The 26,788-nt window shown below is 47.1% G+C and overlaps 1 protein-coding gene across 2 annotated transcripts in view; it reads left to right on the top strand.

Annotated features, from left to right (window-relative positions):
• The window catches only part of NSUN7 (NOP2/Sun RNA methyltransferase family member 7), a 1,712,923-nt gene that overhangs the window by 179,169 nt on the left and 1,506,966 nt on the right, over positions 1–26,788 (top strand). For both annotated transcript variants that reach the window (XM_069631762.1, XM_069631763.1), the window contains exon 2: positions 25,949–26,309. In XM_069631762.1, coding sequence (XP_069487863.1) covers positions 25,949–26,309 — 361 coding nt within the window. The remainder of the gene's footprint in view (positions 1–25,948; positions 26,310–26,788) is intronic.

The raw sequence follows: 26,788 nt of genomic DNA, 5'->3' as shown, positions 1-26,788 counted from the left end.
GAGTTTAATCGGACAAGCACCCGAGATCAAGCCACTCAACTGCCGCAGCCAGGAATCAATCCACCATCTCTCTTACCCTCAACCCACAAAAACCTATAAAGACACTATTTGTTGTTGATGCTAATATGCACTGCTTTGTTGTATGCAATATAACATTTTGTAAAATCAATAAAATGTTATGAAAAAAAAAAGTAGTATATACCGGTCATATGGCCTCGGTTGCCACCAATGGTGTCGTCTTTCCACCGTTTAGTCTTTATTCCTGAACATGTCAGGAGTGTCCATTATCGCCCCTTTTGTATGTGCTCTCCATAGAACCGGCTGCTGTTAAACTATGCGCCGATCCCGGCTGGACGGGCATCCTCCAGGGTACGGAGGACCATTGTGTTTCCCTATATGCGGATGATCTGCTCTTATATGTAAGTAATAGCCTTCATCCCTCCCATATGTACGGTCCCTATTGAAGGAATTTGGCCCAATGGCGGGTTATAAGATCAATTGGGGCAAATCTGAGGTTCTACCTCTAAGAGAAGATATCCCTTGGGATCCCGGAGGAATAACCCCTTTTACACTTCAAACACATCATATTAAATATCTGGGGATTAATATTAGAGCTTCCCTCTGTGAACTTTGAGATTTGAACTACCCACAAGTTTTAGATAGGATTCGCTCAGACCTGGGAAGATGGGATAGCCTACCTGTCTCTTTGACGGGCAGGATCATTACCCTGAAAACGAACTTGTTACCAAAACTGGAGTACATTGCTATGATGCTGCCTATCAGCCCCTCACCTACTATGATCAGGGACCTAGATAATTCGATCACTAAGTTCAAATGGAGAGGAAAAAGAGCACGGCTTTGTCTCAAAGTATTTCAAGCAGCTAAGGCATTGTGCGGTTTGGCACTACCATCATGGAAGACCTATTACCAGGCAGCTGAAGTTTGCTGGGTGACACTTTGGCTCATTGGCTAGATACTAGCGATGACACCAGTTGAAAGGCCATAGAACTGGCCCTGATAGCCCTGCTATCCCCCATAAAAATGATGCCCATTCCTCCGACCAAGCTTCCATCACAAATCAAACTACACCCAATCTTAGGACCACTGATTATGCAATGGCACCGGATGGGTCCATGCAGGGGATACCCATACAGAAGGCACCACCGTGGTCAAGCATCCAGGCAGTGCTCTCATGTGGGCTTAAACAAAAAGTACACCCCAGAAAAGACATGGAGTGGGCACATATACAGATTATGGACATCTGTGAGGGGGAGATATTATTACACGTGAAGTGCGTAGGAAGTGCCCTGGCTGTTTGGCTGCCCCTGAGGCCTCAGATGCTCCCTGCCTAATAGACGTGTACCGCATGGGCTGTGAACCACCATAGGCGCAAGAAGAAGCATCGCCTTTCCTAACAGGCGAAACGTGACGTCTCTGAAAAAAGTTCCCAGGTTCTTTACCCACAAGCACCGCCCACCCACTCCCAGCAGCCACTATAACAGCCCAGGGCCTGCGCACGTGTGCGCGCGCATGTGAAGTGCGTAGGAAGTGCTCTGGCTGTTTGGCTGTTCGGCGAGGAGGCGATGGGAGGCACGTTATGTTAAGTAACACATTCAAAATTATTGGTTTTCATGTTTGTAAAATTTAGATTATCACATCATTGAAAGGAAACCTGGGCCAACAGCAAATATCATATTCTGCATGGGAAAGGAAAAAACGATATTTGAGCCCTGCCTATTTGGGTTTCCTTGTTGTCTTGGATGACTAGATTGATTATCTAAACTTACAAATTCTGATTAATGTGCCGTAGTTTGTGGGTTTGGAGAGAACGCGCATATCCTGGGCCGGAAGCGCCCATCAGATATGTTTATCAGAGCCAAGGGGCAGGGCAGCAGCTCTTCTATTACAACAAGCAAGGTCAAGCAGCCACTCACACTATTATTTTGCCGATAAAAACAGACTCTTATAAAGCATCCTAGTACTTAGCTTAGCAACATCCATCCATGATGTCTCGCAGGAGAGCTTGTGTGGAATATACATATTCTCGCCCTGCACAGACGGGTCCGGCCACATGCAGCTCAACTATACAGGGGGTGAGGATGTATGAGGATATCCTATCCGACCCCCTTGTATTTACCCTGGTAAAAAATACAATGCGAATGGATTTAAATTTACCTCTCCCGCCCTCCCCCCCAGAACCCAGTGACTCGCTAATATTGAATGCAGAAGAAATCTCAAACTTCTCAATGATTTCTATGGGGGGACAGCCTGAAATTCCTCAGGAAGAGGCGTCGAGCACATGCTTATTTGCCACTAGGCCAGCTCAAAACATCAATTTACATGAGACTGCATCTTTCCTAGACACCCCCCAGATTTTTTCTCCGTTGATCCATTGTTGATGGCCTTATCCCAACACTTTCAAGATCCTCCGAATGCTCCATCCCAAAAGCAATCTTATCAGCATGTGGACAAGATGGGGACACTCCTATTAATATTGAAGGAGTTAAAAGAACACTCCACTTGCTATTTTGAAATGAGAATCTTACTGGAGCGTATATTGGCAACATCTAAAACAGATACTAATATCTTAGAAGCTCTCCCAAATAAGCTAATTCAGCTATGGGGAGACAAAATCAATATTTCCAAAAACTCACCTGAACAGAAAAATAAACTGGGGGCAGCCGCTCTATCAATAGAGATGTCTCCAGCTTTGAAAAGCTCCAGTCCTCAGATACAAAAATTAATTTCCTCAACAAATGAGAAAAAGAAATCACAAAAAAGTGACGAAAGCAAATTGCTGACCGCTCTTCATGATAGAAGGAATAAAGCCCCCAAAAATAACTGGAGAAAATTCATTTTAGAGGAAAAGGACATATTGCATACATCAGGGATATTAGTTGCCAAGAAGGGAGGGGGAATAACTCCACCCGAAACGAAGATTGGTACTTATGACGTCCCTACTAACACCGTGTCAGAGGAAATGAACCATAAAGCAGCAAAGAAGAAAAACATACCAGATCCAAAGGGCTCTAAACCTTCTCTCCCACAACATCCTAATTCTCTCCACTCTAAGAATGTGAGGGAGAGCAGAGGGAAATATATGAATTGTCCGCAAAAACGAAAATTCTTACCATCGATAAGGCAGTGGCTGTGCTGGGTACTCGGACTCCCGCAATAGTGATTGAACTTGCGGGAATAGAGTCGAATAGAGTACAAGTTGGTTCCACACTACCCCCCCATCAACAGCTGCCTAAGTTAATCACTGGGTCAGAAAATAACCCAGCACCTTCTCCGGTAGTTGATTTGACAAGTGGTAAGGACGCAAGTGGGCAATCAGAGTCTTGTTTGGCACCAGGCAGGCCTAATGAAAGTTACATAAATTCCCTTATTCGGTTTACTATAGAAGAACTCCTCAGGAAAGAAGGGGGTGCAGCAGACTTATCAAAAACAAAGGGTCCCATTAGACCGCCCCTCAAAATTCAAGGGAATGTATTCACGGGAGCTAATACTGCTCCAATGATGGACCCAAAGGCAATCCTGCAGCCCATTATAGCAACTCCTATCCAAAATACTACAGAGCCAGTACTCAGCTCCGCAGGTGAGGCCTTTCCGGCTGTAGACAAAGACAAATGTAGGCATCAAACAGGTGGAAAAAACCCAGAGTTTTGGCCAAAAAATTATCTCCAGACAGACCTACGATATATAACCGACCTATCCCGACTTCCCTAGTGTTTTACTATATCCTCTAATCGACTGTGGATACCAACCTGCCATGAACAGAGCACGTTCTCTCGCCCTACTAAATGACATACCATCACTAAAAAAATCTATCCAGTGCGGATATTAAGAGAGTCGACTTCATATATCCTATGTGCTTCGATCATGTAAGACTAGTTTTTCACTCAAAAATGGTCTTTCGGGGAATCAAGATGGCCGCCGGCGCAGGGAGACGCGAGTGAAGTTCGCTCCGGCCGGGCCTTTAATTAGCACCTTATGAGCGTCGACCCGGAGGGCACCAACCCCTCCACCCAGCAGCCCTACCCACCCAGATACAGGGGGAAAAGCGGAGACCGAAATCCCGACAGTAAGACGGGAAACGGCGGAGCGAGAGTGAAACGCCCCTCCCCCACCGCGGCACAGCAAATACAGCGCGGCACAGAAATCTGAGGACAACAGCGACAGGGGAACCCGGGACGGAAGCGGACCATCTCCGCAGGCGCCCAGGACACAGAGGGGCCGGCACAGGAACCAGAGGCCCCCCCCCCCCCCTCCGCCATCCCCCACGGAGATCGCTGAGGAGGCACCGCGGTTGGAGCAGGAGCAGGCAAGAACCCTAAGAGGCAGAACGAGGGAAGAGCAGAGGACGCCCGCGGGACACGGCCGACACGGAAGGCGCAGAGGAAGCGGCGGGGGGGCGGCACAGGGGACGGCCTCCGCCCGGAGGAGGGAGACGCAGGCGGCAAGACCCGGAACCACAGACAACCAGGTGAGAGGCTCCCCCGGTCCCCCCCCTCGCCACCGCTCCAATAGAAAGTAACGGACGCCCAGAAGAGGGTATCCCCCACAAGCCCCCACGCAACAATAAGAGGAGACTGGCACCCCCAACCCCACATTTCGCAACATCCAAATAAGAGGAAGGGGCAGGGGGCAAGGTGAGGGGGGACTGACCAAACTAATCCTCACCGCCCTACACAGGGGAACCCACAACAAGGGCGATCCTCTGGCACACCACAAGTCACTGGAACACCGGCGGCACAGCGGAGGCATCCTGACCATAAACCCCATGTCCAAAGTGAAAAGTAAAGGGGTGAGATCCCAACAGAACCCAATCCCCCCAAAGCAAGACTCGAACCTCCTACAACTTTGGGCAACGGACTCCACGGTGACAACCAGAAGCCGATCACAGGAGGACCCAACAATGCCCACAAACGATTCCACCCAATCCACAGACTCCAATCATCCACCATCGAAAGCAGATATGCACGCCTGGTTCATGGAGCTTCAGGACAAATTTATGGAGACAGTCCACGACCAATTCGCCTCACTAAAGAATGAGTTTAAACAAGCGATCCAGGACTGTAAACTCGATATTGCCAACCTCGAAGAAAGGACAGATACACTAGAGAAAATAGTGCAGAACGTAGAGGACGAGGCAAGGCAGAGCAACGATACACAAGAACATTTAATCCGAGTAACACATAATCTGGAACTGCAGTGTGAGGACCTGGAAAACAGGTCCCGCAGATCGAACATTCGCATAAAAAACATGCCCGAATCCGTTGTGGACAAAGACCTGAAGAAAGCAACGCAGGAAGTATTCAGGGACATCATAGAAGCACAAGACCAGGACGACATAGGGATAGATCGCATCCACAGAGTGGGCCCTAGACGTACAGGGGCACCAGGGGAGAGACCCAGGGATGTGCTGGCTGCTATCTCATCGTACCCTCAAAAAGAACTCATACTAAGGAGAGCCAGGCAAATGGACCAGATCAGAATGAATGGAGTGGACATACAGCTATATCAGGACCTGTCATCCACTACACTCCTAAAGAGAAGAGAAATGGCCCCACTGATAAAAGAACTGATCACGAGAGAGATAAAGTATAAATGGACATTCCCTTTCGGTCTGCTGTTCGACTTCAAAGGGAAACAATGGAGAGTTACCACCTGGGAAGAAGGTCTACGAATAATGGACATCCCAACAGAGGAGGCCCCCAGTAAACGCGAGCAGGCAGCAGGGGACCAGCAAAGGAGACCGAAGGGCTGGGACACGGTCCGACAGAAAAAGAGAAAGGGCGGAAGGGGGTTCAATCCGCTGCCCACAGCGGAACGAGGGCAGAATCACGGTGGGAGTAGGGCAAAGGACTAACCTACACTCAAGGATCACAGAGGGGTTCCCAACGAAGGGTACCGACACCAGTGGGCAGCACAGGCCCGGTGGGGAATTAGAACGACTTGCAGTAAAGTCGAACCACAATGCGGGGTTTAGGATCCCCCGCAAATTCAGTCTCGAGTCTACAGAGGGCAGGGAGCGATAGGCGGAACGCCAGAGCTACCTTAGGTACCCGGGCCCTCCTCGGGAGCAAAGGTTGCTACAAGGGTAACAGTTGGGGAACAGTTGGGGAGTTTTGGGGGGAAGGGAGGGTAGGTGTTACAGGAAGAGAGCGAGGTCCAGCATCCAGGGCGCAACAGAAAGCCAAGAAGGGCAATCCGACATGGGGAAGATAAGATTGCTCACCCTAAATGTCAGGGGCCTAAACTCCCCGGTGAAGAGGAAGAAAGTCGAACATATGCTAAGGAGGGACAGGGCTGAAGTGCTTCTCCTACAGGAAACGCACATTAGAGCAATGGACAAGGGGAAGGTGCGCCTCAGAGGATACGACACACTAGCACAGTCTAACGCACCAGGGAAAAGAGCAGGGGTATTGATAGCAGTGAAGGGGGGACTGCAGGTAACTGTGATAGACAAACGGACGGACAAGGAAGGGAGATATGCGTTTACCAATATTAAACTACATAACACAGTGTACACCCTAGCGTCCATCTATGCCCCAAACACGGGCCAAGATAGCTTCCTGCGAGATGCCATGGGGAGACTAGAGGGGTTTGCAAAAGGAGCAATCATTATAGGGGGAGATTTCAATGTGGCATGGCACCCCCAGTTGGACAGAAGCGCAGGAAGACACTACAACCAAGGTGTCCCATCCGAACACCTAAAAAAAGCGATGGAAAACATGGCACTCTGCGACACATGGAGGGAAATCAAGGGCCAACAAAAGGGATACACTTATTACTCGCATGTACATAATTCAATGTCTAGAATTGACTACTTCTGGGTCTCGGCAGGGCTCCTGGGCAAAATTCAGGGAATGGAGCTGGGCACCATAGCACTGTCCGACCATGCCCCACTCTGGCTAGAACTAGCGACTCCAAAGAACGAGGGAGGCCTTTGGCGCTGGAAACTTCCGCTGGAGCTACTCACGGACCCGGTAATGGCCGAGACCATCAAAGACAAAATCATAGAATTCTTCGAACACAATGATACGGAGGAAGTCTCTCTGGGCACCGTCTGGGAGGCATTCAAGGCGGTAATCAGGGGACAATTGATAGCACTGAAGACCTCAAGAGACAAACAAAGACATGGGTGGGAACGAGAACTGGAGAAGAAATTAAATGAGATCAGAGAGGAACTTCTGACCCACCCCACCAGAAACTTAAGGCTCTAAAACATACGCAGGGCCAACTGGAACTCCTCCGCAACAAAAAGGCTGAGAGCTCCCTCCTATACCTGAAACAAAGATACTACATTAAAGCCAACAAAGCGGATCGTCTTCTGGAAAGACAACTAGCCGCAAAGCAAAAATCCATGACCATCCTCAACGTCAGAAACGCACAAGGGGACACACTGACGCGTACCAAAGATATAGGAGAGACTTTTAGGGCATTCTATCAAGAACTATATACCACGAATCACCCGGACGAGGAACTCCAGAACAGCTACTTGAAGACACTCCCCATCCCAAAAATAACAGAAGAGGCCAAAACGGCACTAGACACCCAGATAACCGAAAGTGAAGTAAAAAAGGCGATAAAAGATCTCCCACTCAACAAAGCACCCGGCCCAGACGGGTTCACGGCCCACTTCTATAAAACATACGCAGATATTCTATCCCCAATCCTAACAAGACTCCTAAACTCCTTCAAAGACAACGGAAATGTAACCCCATCCATGAATGAGGCGAAGGTTCTGGTTTTCCATAAGCAAGGGAAGGACCCCTCCCTCCCAGCCTCGTACAGACCCATTGCACTGATAAACCTTGATGCTAAGATTTATACGAAAATTCTTGCTGCCAGGCTTTCTCCACTGCTACCCTCTCTAATAAACCCGGATCAGTCGGGTTTCATCCCGGGAAGGCAAACCCATGACAATCTCAGAAGAGTAATACACCTAATAGAGAAAATAAACAACACACACACCCCAGCGATCCTACTTTCGCTCGACGCCGAGAAGGCATTCGACAGGGTGGAATGGACCATACTCTTCAAAACCCTGGAACACATGGGATTTGGGAACCACTTTATTAACATGGTCAAAGCCAACTACACATCACCTTCAATAAGAATCGCGGTCAACGGAGAAGTCACGGAAAAGATAGCGATCACAAGGGGGACAAAGCAGGGCTGCCCACTCTCCCCCCTCCTATACGCGATATTTCTGGAGCCGCTACTAATCAAGATAAGGGAAACAGCACAAATCAAGGGGATTGAGATGGCGGGCAGTCAACACAAGGTGATAGCCTACGCAGATGACATGCTACTCGCGCTAGAAGACCCAACGAACACACTCCCTAAGGCAATGCGGATCCTGGATTCATTCGGGGATATCTCTGGCCTGAAAATCAACAAGAAAAAAATCGGAGATCCTACATCTAGCAGGGAATAGAGAACTACTGGATAACGAGGCGGGAGCATCAGACCTGAATATAGCAGAAGAAGGCATTAAATACCTGGGCGTAACACTGACGCAAAAAGTTGAAGCGCTATACATAAGAAATTACCCCCCTCTGCTATCCAAAATCAAAAAAGACCTGGAGCGCTGGAGCCCCCTAAACATCTCATGGTGGGGGAGAATACAATCAGTGAAAATGAACACACTACCCAAACTATTATATCACTTCCACGCCCTCCCGATCACAATCCCCAACTCGTTCTTTAGGGACCTAGCAAAATCAATTTCAAGATTCATCTGGAATGGGAAACCTCCTAGAGTGGCCAGAACAGTCCTCACGTCCCACGTCAGGGAGGGGGGACTCGCACTCCCACACTTCAAAAACTATTATCACGCAGCACAACTTTGGGTCCTGAAAGAGTGGCTGGGGGACAACCAAAGAACAATCTGGGTGACTCAAGACAGGGCGGTGGCACGAACCCCTCTAGAAGACCTCCTGTGGAAACTCAAGCAACACAGACACCCAAACCTACGAATCAGTGAAATCATGATAACCACGCTGAAAGCCTGGGACGAGCAAACGCAGAAAGGGAATATAACCACGGCTACCGCCCCATTTACACCAATATGCAGGAACCCCCAGTTTCCGCCGGGACAAGAACAAGGGGCCTTCGATAAATGGGAAGACGCAGGATGCAGGAAAATAGGGGAGATGTTCCAGGACGGTGAAATCAGATCGTTTGCAGAAAGCAAGACCATGTGGAACTTAACGAACTCGGACAGATACAAATACGAACAACTCAAGCACTGGCTAACAACACCCGAGATGGCCCAGGCGGCAACCAGGGAATTGACCAGCTTCGAAAAATATCTCCTCACCAACCCAGGGGACAAGAAACTAGTCTCCACACTCTACAACTTTATAAACAAACAAGCAGAGGATGTAACGTGGGCCTACATGAAAAGATGGGAACATACATTGGGGGAAGTAATCACGAAGCAGCACTGGCAAACACTTTGGGCTGAAGTCCCCAAATCCACAAGAGCAATCCAGACTAGGGAAATGTGGATAAAAGTACTCACACAGTGGCACTATACCCCAGAGAGACTAAATGATATGTACCCAGAAACGTCAAACCTATGCTGGAGAGGCTGTAGAGAAATAGGCACGTGGAGACACATCTGGTGGGAGTGTCAAAAGGTTAAAGGCTTTTGGACGGAAATGATATCAGAAATGAAAAAGATATTCCCAGATGCCGACCTAGCAGGGGAGAGAGTCTGGCTTTGCGGACTGAGAGACCAACAAACCCAAAAATATACCAAGGCACAACGAAGAAGTTTCATGGGCCTAGTAGTCGCAGCATGGGCTACAATCGCGCAGAATTGGAAGAAGCAAGACCCACCATTGATCTTCACTTGGCTACAAAAAGTCTGGTCGCAAATAACCATGGAAAGAATCACCCATAACCTGCAGGACACTCGAGATTCCTTCACGAAGGAATGGGGAGGGGTAATAGACTATCTACAGTCGGACTATATGATACAGTGGTGCCCACACACCATAAGAATAACGGACATCTTCACATCATAGAAGCTGGATGACTAGGAACTCAGCCAACTCTTCCGGAAGGGGGTGGGCATGGGAGGGGGGTGGGGGGACGTTGGGGGGGGATTGTTGACTTCTTGTGTTTAAATGGAAAACTAATAAAAACAACTTTAAAAAAAAAAATGGTCTTTCGGAAAGTTCTGGCAGAGGTTGAACAGCTGAATAGTCTGGGTTTCGATTTGCTGATCTTCGGTGAAGGCGACTTAGAGCGTGAGGTGATTCACCAAATATCACAACGCTTGTCACAAGACAATTCTAACCAACGAAAAAAAATGAAGGGGCCTTCAATGGGGATAAAGAATCTAGCTGGCGATGGCTAGCTTTGACATTAAGAGATTCTATTTCCCAGCTTCAAACACTGAAACAACAACTTTAACCAAGACAACAGATTAGCAATTTTGAGTTGGAATTCAAGAGGGGATATACACTTGCTATCCTCGCATCAACTATGTCAAAAATTGAGGAGCAAAAATCTCTTGTGTATTCAAGAAACATGGTTACTCACTCCAGTGTATCTGGATGGTTTTGTTTGCTGCTATATTCCAGCTAGCAAGGGGTTAAGGGGCTGTCCGTCTGGAGGCCTCTTGACCGCTTTAAAGCTGGGTAGGGGTTTACACATGATTGAAACATTTGTAATTGCCCCTTATGTTTTGGGCTCTTTGGTAAAAGTGGAGGGCAATGCGGGAATTTCTCATCTGTTGATTCTGAATGTCTATTGGTCTCCTGGTGCAAATCTGTATAAGCTAATTTTGAAAATGGAAGCAATCATGGAAACAGGCTCCTTGAAATGTACAGCCCTCCATATACTGGTTATGGGTGATCTCAATAATAAATATGACTCTGGGGGGGCGGGGGGGGGATTTGTACTCGGATAGTAATTCGTAATAGAGAACCCATCAATGACACCTAGAGAAAGTTTACAAGAGTCAAAACACGAGGGAGATCCCATTCCAAAAATCACAGAGGGGGCATATAAAAAAAATGACTTGTTAATTTGGAATTTGTTATTTACCTCATGGGGTCTTACCTCATTGCATACCATACTACAACCTGAAGTGCCTTACATTACCTGGTCTTTGGGCAATAAGACTGCAGCAATTGACTATATATTTAGTACGGAAATCATTGTTAGCCTAGTAGAAACATTTAATATAACGGATACATCTTTGAGCGATCACAAAATGTTAGAAGTAGATATTAACCTCTCAAGAGGTGCGTGCTCCTCTCAACATACATCTCCAAATCTAGGTCTGAATTGTGCAAAAAATCGTATTGTATGGCACCCTGGTGATGTTCAAGCATGCAATAATATGTTTCGGAAAGACCGTACAGTAACTTCATTGGAAGTAAAACAAAGTAGATTTACCCATGACAATTTCACCCCCTATGTGAAGGCACTGATTGACACCTCTTTATTCGTAGTAAAACGGAAAAGTATTGAGAAATCTCATACTCACAAATATGATCAAAATGTACGTTTAGTGAAGTTATATTTGAGAAGGTCTTTAAGACTACTAAGACTACAAATGATTTCAGATATCGCCAAAAAGGAGGGGGCAAGATATATGAAACAAATATAACTGGCCAAAGGGCTACAAGTGCTCCCTATTTCAAGCAGATAATGAAGCAATGCCGAGCGCCTTCAGGGACAACTCTGTGCACAAATTTTGGCACCTAATAAACAGTCAATTAAACCGGGGAATCCATATGCTAAATCCAATCTCTGAACAATCCTGGTCGGAGCACTTTCTTGCGCTATATGCCTCCAGGGCCCCCCCATTTGTTTTTTCTGATGTTTTGCTAGCTACTAAATGGAAGTGTAGCTTCTCAGTGGCCGAAATTAGAGACAGTATCATGAAGTCTAGCTCATCCATAGCTGCGGGTCCTAATGGCCTATCGAATGTACTACTCAGGGATGATCCTGACAGCTGGTCCAAAGTGTTATCTCTATTGTTTTCTAACATAGAACTAACTAAGTGTATTCCCCATTGCTGGAATCTGTCACTCATTATTCCCACCTATAAGAAGGGTGATAGATCCTTGCCTCTTAATTATCGCCCTATAGCGTTAATGGACACAGAATCAAAACATTTTGCAGGTTTGATCTTACAACAAGTGGGGAGGACTGGTCTACCGCAAATGCAATAATTGATACTGCGCAATTTGGCTTTAGAAGAGGAGTGGGAACCATTGCGGGAGGGTTAATTATATCCCTGCTACAAGAAGTTGGGTGGAACAAAGGAGGGTCTCCGGTTTATCTAGCAAGCGTGGATTTGTCGCTTGCTTTTGATTTGGTCGATACATTATGGTGGAAACTAGATGGCCTAGGCCTCCCAAAGGAAATGTTTGCAATCCTTATTCATCTTCCTGAAGGCTCAAAAATACAAGTACCCCTGAATAATGAAGGATTATTATCCCTCCCAACTATAATATCAAATGGTCTTAGACAGGACTGCATATTTGCTCCATCTCTTTACAATTTATGCACCTCAGATGCAGGTCTCTGCCTTACGAAGTCAGCTTTCATTCAACCTACTCTGGAAGGCAAAAAGATGTGCTGGTGCTCATATGCAGATGATTTCCTGCTCTTTGATAAAACCCCTTTGGGACTCCAGAGATTGTTGTCCGCATTTGCGCAGTATATGGCCCTTAATGGACTAATTATTAACCCATCTAAGTCCCATATAATGGGCTTTAGTCGAATGAGGAAACAAATTAAGGATAAATGGTTCCTGGACAAGATCAAGCTAGGAACAAAGCATACTATGATATATCTGGGATTTTTGATTAGTGATGGTCCAAGCTATTTACAGACACAAAATTACTTCCATATGAAGGCTAAACAAAGTATTGCCCAAATGAAAGCAGAAGATCGCAAAATTTGGCGCCTTCTCCTGTGCTCCAATGATAAAATATTACAAACAAAAATTAATACCAAAAATTTCTTATGGCTTAGAAATTCTGTTTATTTCAGGCAAGTTGGATGTAAGTAAATTGGAATCCATCATCTTAAGAGAAATGACCTACTGCCTACCAACATGCGTCCCTTTGGTCGCTCTGAGATATGAGTTAGATAGAATCGTGGTTGGCTCTAGGTTAGGAAGCAACCGTGCTAAGCTCTATTGTTACTTAAGCATATTCGTAACATACATAAGTCGCAAGATCACAGGAGCGTTTTGGGGTTTAGCCAGTACCCCAATTGTTGAGTAGGAAAGGAGAGTGTTCTCCTGGCTATCTTGCTTAATTGGTTCCAAGAAAGGTTCTAACACAGTGGTTATTGCGATACAATTTTCGCTTTATTTGTGCTAGTGATGGGTTAATTCTTCATACAGTTGATATGCATCTAGTACATTTGGGGCAATATTGTCCCCTGGTTGTCAGCCGACACGTGTTTCGACCCGTGGGTCTTTATCAAGGCTGATCAGAATTCAAAATCATGTGAGGGGCAAAATTTGTGACATACATGGTTAACTTGGTGCACAGTGAGTGGTGTTGGGTGAAGTGGTGTGTTGTCAAGTTATGCAGAATGATTGGGCACATCCAATAAATGCAAATGGAAAATCATTTGAAGCATGAGGAGAGAGGAAAAAGCAGACGAAAGGTTAGCAAGAAGTCTTGTTTGGTTTACAGTAAGTGGAGTTGGAGGGTGGATGCCTCTTACCTATTGGATGTGGTCTGCAGCCCCCTTTGGGGTCCTGGTACGTGATGCTTGACTGTCTTGTGGGGACAGTGGCTCCTGCTGGGCCCTGTAAAAAAAGTGGAGAATTGCGTGTGAGGTGAAACGTCGGGTGCCGTGGGTAGAGGTGAAGTACGTCCCCCATATGGGCTCTTAGTCGGTCTGTACCCCGTGTTGAAGTCCTTGCGTGTTGGGGTGTGGTGGATGCGTCCCAGTATTGGGGGTGGTGTGCCCTGGTAGAGAAAAGCTAGGGTCCATGTTGCCGGGACCGTGGCCGGGAGTATGATGGTGGGGGGTGTAGTGATGGTCTGGCGGGTTGGGGGAGCACCGTAATTATCATGGCGTAAAGGGTTTGGGGAGCCCAGTGGGGTGGGGTGCTATGGGCCGGGCTTCGTGGGAACGGTGGTGCCCGGTGGGCGGAGAGCGCCGTGATTATCGCCGTGTGTGATACACTTGTGTCGGCCGGATCCAAGCGCCGCCAGGGAATTGCACAGGGGTGCATCTTACCTGAGTGCTGCTTGAGCGGTTCCGTTGAGCTCCTGGTCGAAGTGTGTGAGGTAAACACCTCTTATGGCACTGCGCATGCGATCTGAGTCACAGTTGGTGCTCTTGACGCATGCGCAGTGTCCCTGCGTGTGATGCGCATGTTGATGGCAATTGGGCAGTGGTACTCCCTTGCGCAAGCGCAATGTGGATCAGGCATGTGCATGGGTGATACCGGTAGACTGGGTCGGGCTCGGGGGCGGCCCGGGATGGGGATTTAAGTAATGGTTGGGCCAGTTAGGCAACCTGGGGTGCCCGTGAAATGGGCCTGTACCTTTGACATGTGGGTTCCATTGGTAGGCGGGCATGCCCCCCTAATGCTGGTGGTGGCTGTCAGTGTTGGTGGTTAAGTTGGCAATTGTTGGATGCCTGGATGGTCCATAGGAGTGGCGTGGGCCAATCACTGGGTCTCAGGGAGCAAGGGGTCAATGTGTTGAGACAGAAGAAGTTTACAGAAACACATTGAAATCGTGATCACTGTTTAGGCCATTTCTGACACATCTGAAGTGGCAAATTAGTTTTGCTTCTTCCTGTCTCAGTCTTTGTATTCTGTCTCCTCCTCTGGGTTCCAATCTCACTGTTTTCAATCCAATGTATCTTATCAAGCTTTTATCTTCCATCTGGTGGCTCTTCTGCCAGTGGTTGGCCAAAGGCAGCTTTGGGTCCTGTGAGTGGATACTGTTCATGTGTTCCCTTATCCGAGTTCGTACTTCGCAGATGGTGCTTCCGAATCCCAGTGATTTGACCGAATGAAAAAGTTTCGAGGCTGAAATATCCGAAAACAAAGTGCTCGAATGACCAAAAGTTCGAACACTTTGTTTTCGGACATTTCAGCCCCGATAATTTGTTAAAACACACATTCTCTCACACACACCCACAACACACCCACAGCACACCCATAACACACCCATAACACCCCCCCAGCATACCCCCACCCACACCATCAACATAAAGAAACCCCACTTACCTTCACCTTCACGCTGGTTCCTGCAGCGCCAGTTCCCTTTCACTTCTGTGATTGGGAACTGGCGCTGCAGGGTCCTTTTCTTTTCTTGTGTTTTTTTTTTATTTAAAAGGGACGGCTGCGGGGGTGTCCCCCGCAGCCCCCCGCTCTCTATACCATAAAGTATAGTGAGCGGGGCAATGCGGGGGATACGCCCGCAGCCCCAGTTTTATTTTTGTCCACGGACGGCTGCAGGGGTGTCCCCCGCAGCCCCCGCTCACTATACCATAAAGTATAGTGAGCGGGGCAATGCGGGGGACACCCCCGCAGCCCCCGTTTATTTTATTTTTTTCACGGACGGCTGCGGGGGTGTCCCCCGCAGCCCCCCGCTCTCTATACCATAAAGTATAGTGAGCGGGGCAATGCGGGGACACCCCCGCAGCCCCCGTTTTTTTTTTAATGCTCCCACCAGAGGATCGAACTTTTGGTGTTCGATCCTTTGGTGGTAGCATTTATAGAACTTTTGGTCGTTTCAACCTTTTTTTTCGGTCATTTCGACCTAAACCGTGCTTCCTATGTAAATCTTGTCACATACACAGATTAGTGCATAGATCACATACTTGCTTTTACAGTTGAGGTGCTCCATGATTTTGAATGGTGGGCAGCCTGTACATTTTGCACATTTTGTTTGGGTGGCATATTTACACATGGAACATGTTCCACATTTGGTGAAGCTGATTGGTGCTTGTCTGCTTAGCCAGTCCTGGGCCAAGATGTTTTTCTCGTGTAGAAAGGATGGGCTGAGTAAGCTCCTTAGTGTTGGCGCTCTGCTGAATGACATACTGGGGTATGCTTTTAGACTGGGTTTGATGTGCTCATCCATGAGCAACAGGTCCCAGTGTTTGGCTAGGATTTGCTGGATTGCATTGCTGTCCTTGTTATATCTGGTTACAAATCTGATTGTAGATTCTGTGTCTTTCTTCTTAAGTTTGGGTGAGAGTAGCGTTTCCCCTTTTGATGGTTGTGGATTTTGTCCTGGCTTCTGTGATGTTTTTGTCAGAATAGCCTCGCCATTTGAATCTTTGGTCGAGCAGATCAAATTCATCTTTAAAGAGTTTCTGGGTGTTACAATTCCTTTTTGCTGGAATATATTCTCTTTGTGGGATATTCCGAATGACGCTTCTTCTGTTGCAGCTTGTCGCATGTAGTGTTGAGTTCACCTCAGTTGGTTTACGAAAGGTTTTGGTTGTTATCTTGTTGTCCTGAATGGTGATCCTTGGGTCAAGAAAGTCAATTTGTTCTGTACTGGTGTGGCTAGTTAGCTCGAACCCGTAGTCATTTTGGTTTAGGTAATCCACGTATTGGTTGAGTTCATCTTGGGTACCTCTCCATATGAGGATAACATCATCAATGTAGCGTGCCCAGTTAACAATGAGGGTGGTAAACTTGGTTTCTCGCATGGCGTGTTCTTGTTCATGCGAGTGCATGAAGCAGTTGGCTAAAGCTGGAGCATAGCTGGCTCCCATCGCGATACCCTTGGTTTGTTTGTAGTATTCTCGGTTGAAAAGAAATGTATTGTTGGTCAGTGAGAATTTGAGAAAGGATTTGGTCATTTCCACTTGTTCAAGATGTGATGCTGATTCATGTTTAAGAAGATATCCCAGGCTGCTTATAGCCAATTTGTGATTGATGGATGTGTACAGGGCCTTTACATCTAGTGTGGCCATTATAAAGTTGGGTTGCCACTTTATCTGTGATAGTATTGCCAAAGTGTGCATGGTGTCCCTGAGATACGTCGGTATCTTGATGACTAGTGGTTGTATCACATTGTTAATATATCTGGCAAGTGTTTGGGTTATTCCTCCTATTCCGCTCATGATTGGTCTGCCTTCTGGAATTTTGTCAAACGTTTTATCAATTTTTGGCAGAAAGTAGAGGGTTGGCATGATCGGGTGTTCTGTTCTGAGGTATTCATATTCATCATCTGTTATGAGCCCTTCTCTTTGGTAGTATTTGAGAAGTTCTTGGTGTTCTTTCAGGATTCTCGCTTGTGTATTTACGTCAAGTTTTTCGTAGTTGCCTGGTGTTTTAAGGTGATTGTCTGCCATTTGTAAATAGTCTGTTTTGTCCATTATTACAATGTTGCCACCTTTGTTGGCTTCCTTGATTATGATGTTCTTCTCTTCTCGCAGATTCTTGAGCACGGTCTGTTCCTCCTCCGAGAGATTGTCTTTGTTGCTTGTCTTCCGGTTCCGTTTGTCCTCCAATCTGTGTAGATCGTTGGTAACTGCTTGTTGGAATGTATCTATGTAATTCTCTGCGAATAATTGCGGAGTGAATTTGGATTTGTTTTTGAGCTCTGGGATACTCATGCCTACATTCTGGATCCCAAGTTCTTGCATGCATTCTTGTTTGCTTTTAAGGTCTTCTACTAGTGTACTGAGGAGATGGATATCCTCTAAATCCTGTATAGTGAGTGCACTGGATTCTGGTGCCACTTCTCGGGGTTTGTAAGCCGTTGTTTTTGTAGCAAAGAATTTGGTCCGTTTGAGACGTCGTGTGAATTTGAAAAGGTCAATTTGAATATCCACGAAGTTGTTGTTGCTTGATGGCGAGAATGAAATTGAGTATTTCCATCTCTACGGATGTGAGTTCCTTGTGTGATAAGTTCATAATTAGATTTTGTCGCTCCTCTGTCCCAATGTTTTCTGGGATTGTGACCTTGAGTTAGGCCTACAATCCCAACAAAGTATCTTTGAATGGAAATGTCTTTGCCTTTTCCGGAATTTGATGGTGGGAGGAGTGAATTCCTTATATTCTGACTTGGGCCATCATATGAAGTCAAACATTTCCAGATCAGCTTTTCTCAAAAAACTAATGGTAATTTGTAAAAAAAATTATTAAATTCCGTAGGATCCACCTTGCAAATATTAACTCTTAGACCAAAAAAAGTGAAACAACTATTTCAAAATGCAGATTGGGCAAATACAATGCAAAAATTGACAACGTTTAGCCTTTATTTTCATTTGGTTTCCCATTATAAACCCTTATCTCATTCGATCCCCAAACAGCAACTTTAGAAACATCTTTATGAGATTTCGCTTTAATGTCCTGGCTACGGGAGAAATCATAGCAGCAAGAAACAAAGTAAAGCATTCTGTTATTCCATATGAATTCTTTAAAAATAATCAAATTAAAGAAACATTGAGACACCTTTTGATAGATTACCCGATGCTGTTATCATTTAGGCTTTATTATTATTTTTTTTATTTGAAAGAAAAACTACAGTTTAAATATGAAGTAAAAACTTTTGTTTCAAATCCAACAGTTACATTAGATGTTTTATTCAGCTATCTCGCATACATAAATCAAAAGAAAAGGAAAAAGGAAGGATAGATTGCCCAATGCTGTTATCATCTAGGCTTTCTTATTTCAGCCGCTTTACTGCAGATGCAAATTGCATTAATTCTGACTATTTATGGAAGTGTATGTTGTATGACAAACACGCTCCGCTGCACATAGCGATAGTGAGATTCTTGAAAGTAGACTGTGGTTTAGCTTAGATGATTTAAGGTTAAAAATCATTGCCTACACATATACAGGAAGATAGAAGTAAGCCTCTACTCTTTACTTTCTTCTAATTAAGTGTCTTTTGGAATCAATGTATCAACATAATGTTTTGTTTTTAGTAATTTGTGAAATGACTTTAGTTCATTTTTACTCCTACGTTCCGTCCCCTTTCCTCCATACTTATGGGACATCTCTCCATCCTGTGGGACAGGACCGGAGCACTTTGTAAAAAGCGTCCAAAAATTTAGCAAAATGTGTCCTTCCTCTATTTCTTGCGCTTGGCCCGGCACTCGGCCGTAACCGCGCCCACCTTGGCTCCGCCCCGTGCATCCCCCATCAGTCCTTTTCTCCGCTCGTTCGGGACTGGGCGCACTTGCATCCGTGGAAGATTTTCTTCCTTTCTTTCCTCTCTTGCTCTCGCTAGCTATCGTGTACTAGTCTGTCTATGTTGTTCAAACTAGACTTTCCTGATTGTTCGTCGTGTCACCGACTCTTCGCAAGGGCGGATCCCCATCCTCTTTGTTTAGAGTGTTTGGGGGCAAAGAAGGTAAATTCTTCTTTTACCGGCTGTGCCGAGGTCCTTCCTGAGAAGGCTGATTTGGCGGTTGGTATGTCACAGAAACATTCCAGGCCTCATAGTACCAGCTCTGCCTTTCATTAAGGCTAAACTTAAGACCCTGATCCATTGACGGGGACCCCTGCCTCACTTCCTCACATGCCGCAGTTCCCCTCAGGTGATGACAAAATGGCGGCCGTTCCCGCCACGACCGCGGCGGTCATTTTGGGTGCTACTCCTACAACTACGCCATCGGCCTCAGGTGTAGGACTTGGCTCTGGGGGTTCCTTGTGCGCATCCTTTTTAGCCTGTCTATGACTGTGCGGAAGGGGCATCAGAGCATTCCAATGTTTCGTTGCCTGCGGGGTCGGCGCTGTTGATTTTTGTGGATACATTGGGAGATGGGCCGGTGTGGCAACCTTCCCCGTTACGTCCCTGGAATTCTCCTCCTCATGAGAGGCCTCTTCCGGTTCCAAGATAGTTCTCGGAGGAAGCTTTTTTCGGCAAATTTCAGACGCTTATGCGTACCGACCCCATGAGGGAATATTTCAAAGGGCTTTTCAGCGAAATCTGTCCACCTGCGACTTCGGCTCCACCCGTTCCTCCAGTGGTTCCGCCGGCGCCCCCTTTACCTACGGTGCCTTCTTCTACTCTTCCGCCTTTGCCTCCATTGTCCCCCGTGGACAAGGCAGCGACTGACAAGTTTCAGCAGGATCCTGACCTGTCGGATGACACGCAGGGCGAACAGGACAACGAGGACCTTCCCCGCTCTATTAGAGCCTTTCATGACCGGGTACTGGACATGGTGTGCTTCTTGGATGTTCCGGTGCCCGAGGCACCCGCTCTGCAGGAAGGCGTGCTTTCTGGAGGGTTCACCCTGTCTCCTTTGGAGCGTACCGGCCTGTTCTTACAGAAGGACGTTCTGGCCGAGGACTGCAGGGTCTGGGAAAAGCCACACTCTGGACTTTTCGTCAATAAGAAAATTGACGCGCGATATAGGCTGCATTCTTCGGAAGAGGTGGCCCTGTCGTCTTGTCCGCCCCCCTCCTCCACAGTGGTGGCTGCGGCCACTTTACAATCCAGGCCTGCAGCATCCTCTTCTATGACGGCTACTCAGGTTCTGGGAAAGGAGAATAAACTCCTCGACTCCCTTGGGAGGAAGATTTCGCCAACTCGGCCTTGCAGCTCCGGCAGGCCAATGCCGAACTGGTGCTACCGGGGGTAATATGCGGATGTGGAACGGTCTGTCGGAGTTTGAGGAGTTCATCCCGGTCGAGAAGCTGGAAGACTTTAGAGCGGGATTATCCGACCCCAGGGTCTTGGCCCAGGATCTCCTGGAGGCTGCGGCTCACCATGTAGACACCTCGGCTCGGGGCCTTATGCTAGGGGTTTATACCTCACGACAGGCGTGGCTGCATGCAACCAAGTTTTCAAAGGAAGTACAGGACAAGGTGTTGGACCTTCCGTTTGATGGTAAGGAGCTCTTTCATTCTACAACAGATGTAGAGCTGACCAAGACGAAGGATAGCACACAGACAGCTAAGTCCTTGTCGGTCCTGGTTAAAACCCCCTTTAAAACCCAGAGGCCGCTGTCGCAGAGTCGGCCCTCCTCTGGTTTCAGGGGCTTCCTTGACCGGAAATCTCGCAGAGTGGATACCCCTTTGGGGAATAACTGCCGGTGGCTACAACGGACTCGGTTATTCTCCCGCTCCACGGCCTCCTCCTCAGGTGGCAACGCCACTGAAAAGCCTGCAAAATGAGGGTTCTCCGCGCTCGCACGAGACTCCGGTGGGAAGACGCATTGCGTCTCATTGGGAGGCGTGGCAGACCATCACAGAGGACCAGTGGGTCGGCGGGCTTCCGCTTACCCTTACCCCACCCTGCAACCCTCCTTTCCAGCTGTCAGGATCGCCCTCCGTGAATGCCGAGGTGTAGAAGCTTCTGGACCTCAGAGCGGTAGAACCCGTTCCCTTCGGGGAACGAGGGGAGGGCTTCTACTCCTGGCTGTTTACAGTGCCCAAACCCAACCAGGCTGGCCTGCGCACCATCCTAGACCTTTCCCAGTTCAATCTTTTCCTACCCCAAGAGAAATTCAAGATGATCACGCCCAGCCAGATACGGTCTTCCTTGCAGATGGGCGATTGGCTCCACGTGTGGATCTTCAGTATGCATACATGCATATCCTGATTTGGAATCCACACAGGAGATATCTCTGTTTCTCTTTGGGAGAGGAGCACTTCCAGTTTCGAGTGCTTCCTTTTGGCCTCAGCTTTGCGCCGCGTGTCTTCACGAAGATGATGTTGGTGATTGCGGCCTATCTTCGTCTGCAGGGTATCCATGTGTACCCTTATTTGGATGACTGGCTCTTACGCAGTCCTTACCCGTTGAGAGCCGCGTGCAATCTTCAGTCTCGCCTTCGGCTCCTGTTCCACCTTGGGCTGTCGGTGAACTGGTGGAAATCTTCCATGACGGTCTCGCAGGACTTGATTTTCCTGGGTTTTCGCTGGAACACGGTCGCCTGCAGAGTGTACCTGACCGGGGACAGAATGGTGGATCTGTTGGCCACGTGTCAGATGTTTGCGCAGTCGGAGAGCATGTCGGCCTGGTGGTTCCAGAGGCTTCTGGGCCTCATGGCCTCATGCGTTTTGGCTCTTCCTCTTGCTCGTCTCAAGATGAGGCGGACTCAGATGGCTCAGAGTTCTTGGCGTCAGGCTGTGGACCCGGATTCCAAGTTGAAAATGATTCCGGCTTCCATGAGAGTGGACCTGGAGTGGTGGTCATCTCTCAGCAACCTGTCAGTGGGTGCGGGGTTCCAGGACCCAGCCCCTACAGTGACTATCACGACGGACGCCTCCCTTCTGGGGTGGGGCGCGACGTTGGATCTTCTTCAGGTCTCGGATCTCTGGTCGCCTCAGGACAAGCTCCTCCACATAAATCATCTCAAGCTTCTGGCGATCTTCCTAGCGCTCAGGGCGTTCAGGCCGATCATTGTCAACAAAGTGGTTCGCATACGCACGGACAATGTGGTGTCGATGTATTACATCAACAAACAGGGGGGAACCAAGTCTCCCCCCCTCGTGGACCTGTCCATCCAGATTTGGGAGTGGGCTGTACTTCATGGTGTTTGGTTGCTTGCAGTGCACATCCCGGGCCAGCTGAATGTCACAGCGGATGCCCTCATCCGGTGGACAGTGGTCAGCTACGAGTGGGAGTTGAAGGCAGAGGTCCTCTCATGGATTTTCCTGCGTTGGGGCACACCGGATGTGGACCTCTTCGCTACGGCGGTAAACAAGAAGCTTCCTCAGTATGCCTCCATAGGGGGGCTGGGAGCCTCCTCTCTGGGGGATGCTCTCGAGATTCCATGGCACAACATGAGAGCTTATGCCTTCCCGCCTCTGCCTCTAGTTCATCGAGCAATTTGCAAGTTGAAGAACTTGGTGAACTGTTCCCTTCTACTCATAGCCCCGTGGTGGCCGGCCAGGTTTTGGTTCTCAGAACTTCAACACCTGTCGATGTATCCGCCGATCAGGTTACTAGTGACCCCCGATCTTCTTCATCAGGGAGAACAGCAACTATGGCACCCCTCCCCACAATCGCTCAGCTTGGCTGTATGGTGCCTGAGTTCAAGTCTTTAGAACATCTTAACCTGTCTGCGGATAACATGCGTATTATCCAGGCAGCCAGGAAACCCTCGACTAGGTCCCAGTACAGAAGCAAATGGCTCAGGTTCTGTCATTGGTGTTTAGACAAGCAGTTGGACCCAAGGGGGAGCTACAATTGATACAGTGCTGTCCTTTGTATCCTTCTTAGCAGAATCGGGTGTCCATGTTCTGTCATGCAGAACTTACTCTTCAGCGGTTTCCGCTTACCTTTCTACAGACCAATGCTCTTATTCTCTGTGTAACCCAGTGGTTAAGAGGCATTTTGCAGGCTTGGCACGCCTCTGTCCTCCAATTCGTAGTCCTCATCCGTCGTGGGATCTAAACGTAGTCCTGACGGCGCTGTGCCATAAGCCTTTCGAACCGATGGCCACAGTGGAACTCAAGTACCTATCCGGGAAGGTGTCCTTTTTGGTCGCCGTAACGTCAGCAAGGCGGGTGAGTGAGCTCCAGGCTTTGTCGGTGGAGCATCCCTTTTTGGTCTTTCACAAGGATAAATTAGTCCTACGGACAAATCCTGCTTTCCTGCCAAAAGTGGTATCTGAGTTCCATCTGAACCAGTCGATCTCCCTGCTGGTCTTTTTTCCGAATCCGACCTCAGAGGCAGAAAGGGTTCTGCATGGTCTCGATGTCGGAAGGGCTCTTAAGTTCTATCTGGAGAGAACAGCCGAGTTTAGGAGTTCTTCTCAATTGTTTGTGACGTTTGGTAACCCTCAGGGTAAACGGCATCTAAATCGACTATTTCTCGATGGATCGCCGCCTGCATTACGGAGTCTTTCACCATCCAAGGGCTGAAGCCTCCTAAGGGTATTCATGCGCACCTAGTGCCAGGCAAGGCAGCTGCGATTGCTTTTCAGAAATATGTCCCCTGGGAGTCCATCGCTAGGGTAGCTACTTGGGCCTCCACATCTGCTTTTTGCAAGCATTATAGTCTTGACATGAGCTCAAGAGCTGATGCTCAATTTGGTCAGGCTGTGCTGAAGAACCTTTTTCAATAAGGGGTATTTCCATCCACCCGTAGTTCCTGTAAGGAGTGCTTTGGAATCTCCCATAAGTATGGAGGAAAGGGGACGGGACGTAGGAGTATAACCAGGTTACTTACCGTAGTGACCACCTTACTCCTAGTCCATAGTCCCCTTTCCTCCATACGCCCACCCGCCGCCCCCTGAAAGAAGGTTCCTCTGTTATTGCTAATAGGTCTTAGACATGGCGATAGAAAAGGACTGATGGGCGATGCGCAGGGCGGAGCCAAGGTGGGCGGGGTTACGGCTGTGTGCCGGGCCCCGCGCAAGAAAGAGAGGAAGGACACTTTTTTGCAGAATTTTTGGATGCTTTTTACAAAGTGCTCCGGTCCCGTCCCACAGGACGGAGAGATGTCCCGTAAGTATGGAGGAAAGGGGACTATGGACTAGGAGTAAGGTGGTCACTACGGTGAGTACCCTGGTTAATTTATAATGTTGTATCTTGTGAATGTAAATTGTTTCTCTTTTCTTTTATTTTCATAATTTTAATGGTTTTAAACTTGTGAAATTTTGTAAAGGTTTTCTTTCATGTAAAGAAAAAAAACCATATACAAATAAAATTATTACAGTTCCAAGCAGCATGCCACATACTGGGTCTCGAGAGGGAAGACTGGCTCCGATACAAAACGATACAAGCCCCAATCCTCAAACATACATCGGAGGATACCCGCCAAGCCCCTCCCACTCCATGTGAGCAGGAAATGGAACAACACCTTACTACCTTCCCACACCTTAGCACATTCTATGCTATGTCCATTTTTAATAATGTGGGCAGAAACTATATTCTAGCGACAGCATGGGCAGAGGATCTAGGGATATCAATTTACACCGCTGATATATATGACTATTTTACCACTATCCCAACAGTTTCCTTGAATCTTAAAAATATGGAAATCCAATTTAAAATCATCCAACTCATACACTGACAAAGCTCTTTAGGGTGGGTGTGTCCCCCTCGGCGACGTTCTGGAGAGGATGTGACAATAGAGGTGCTACGGGACATATCTTGTGATCTTGCCCAGCTCTAACATCACTCTGGTGTATGGTGCACCAACAGATCTCAGACATAGATGGGACTGAGGTCACGTTCACCCCCGACGTTATGTTATTTGGGGCAGGTAGAAATGAATAGCATGCAGACGCGTTGACGTGCAGAGTCATAGCATTAATGCTCTTTAATGCGCGTAAGCTGTTGGTTATACACTGGAAGGCAGGCTTCCCTCCCACCACTGCATGGTGGACAGCACTGCTCTCTAAAACATGCTTCTTGGAACGGGCCCCTTTCAAACGACAATCCTTGTCAGATGCTAAAAAGGTGGAACGGTATTGGGAACTACTAGAATCGTATAAGTGGTTCTTCTTCGGAACTGGTTCTGTATTGGATGGTTGGAGGGAGAAATCTGGATGGAGTTTGGGATATGCAACACTTATCTACATGAGGGGCTCTGGGGCACGAAACAAAATGGGGACTGGGGGAGTGTGGGATGTGAATACAAGATTGCAATACGCCTTTCTCATAACACGCACACAAATGAATGTAGTAAAAGGCCCAGGAAGTCTGGTGACCCCGTTGAATGTTCGCTATCAGTTAAGGGGCGTGCAAATTGTCAGCTCCCATGTGGAAATGTGGAAATCGTGAGTTTTTTGCGTTGTAGTGCATACCGATATCAAATGGATTTGAGCATACCTTGGGGGTAGGGGTGGTGGGAGGGGACATGGCCAGTTCAGCCACAGTTTAGATTGAGAAGGAGTTGAAATTTGAAATGTGTTCAAATTTGTAAAATCTGGTCTGCTTTGATATTACAATGTGCACCAAGGTTTATGTATGTATGTATTCATCTTTAAAATAAAAACAGATTTTACAACAACAACAAAAACTGTATTGACGCAAAACAGCTTACCTTTATGTTTTTTTCTACAGGAATCTGGTGTTCCTCAACTTCCTTGGGTTGGAACAACAAGAGAAAATATGCTTAATTTTAGAAGTGTCACAAACATTCCGAGTTTGAGTGCTGCTAAACTTGATATATCAAATCTGGAAGAAATAGCAATATCGAACAGTGCAGAACCAGTTAGAAGTTCTCTTAGTCAGACTGAAAAAAGTTTCCATCCTGACTTGGTATTCTTAAATGCAGCCAAAATATTCCATACCATACATCTTCAAAAGCCTCCTGATAAAATCTTGGTGAAGTATGGTAATGGTTACGCTCCATCCAGTACACACTTTAAAGATGAGAGAAATCAACGCTGCTCATACAAGCTGGCTTTCAATGCCCTGAAATGTAAGTATATCAAAACACTAAATCTGCTTTTATTATTAGTATATTTCTTATTGTAATCCATAACTAGCACAACAGATGTATCATTCACATCAGTGACATGACTCACACACTTACAACTAAAATGTCTTCTCCAAGTTAAGTGGAAAATCTCCTCATATTTAACTGTTTTAAGTTGAAACATGTTAACGTAGAACGACAAAAAAAGAGCTAACACTATCCTTGCTTACATGGTATGGACAATTTTTACACTTTCCCTGCTTACATGGTATGGACAAATTGTGTGTTAAGGTGACTTATCCAGAAAATAAATAACACATGTTTTTCGAGACCTATTCATGGTTTTCAATTGCATTTATATGTGTTATGTGAATTGATTCTTAGTCTTCATGCAACTAAGCAGTCCTCTGTCACACAGTTATCCAATATACAGAATTGCCAAGATAAAACATCCCTTGTGTGTACTTTTCTGTCTTTGTCCA

This window comes from Ambystoma mexicanum, chromosome 6q (genome assembly GCF_040938575.1).
Source record: "Ambystoma mexicanum isolate Mex_15411 chromosome 6q, UKY_AmexF1_1, whole genome shotgun sequence".
Classification (NCBI taxonomy): domain Eukaryota; kingdom Metazoa; phylum Chordata; class Amphibia; order Caudata; family Ambystomatidae; genus Ambystoma; species Ambystoma mexicanum.
Note: the sequence above shows the minus strand (reverse complement) of the source record. Positions and strands in the feature narration are given on the sequence as shown.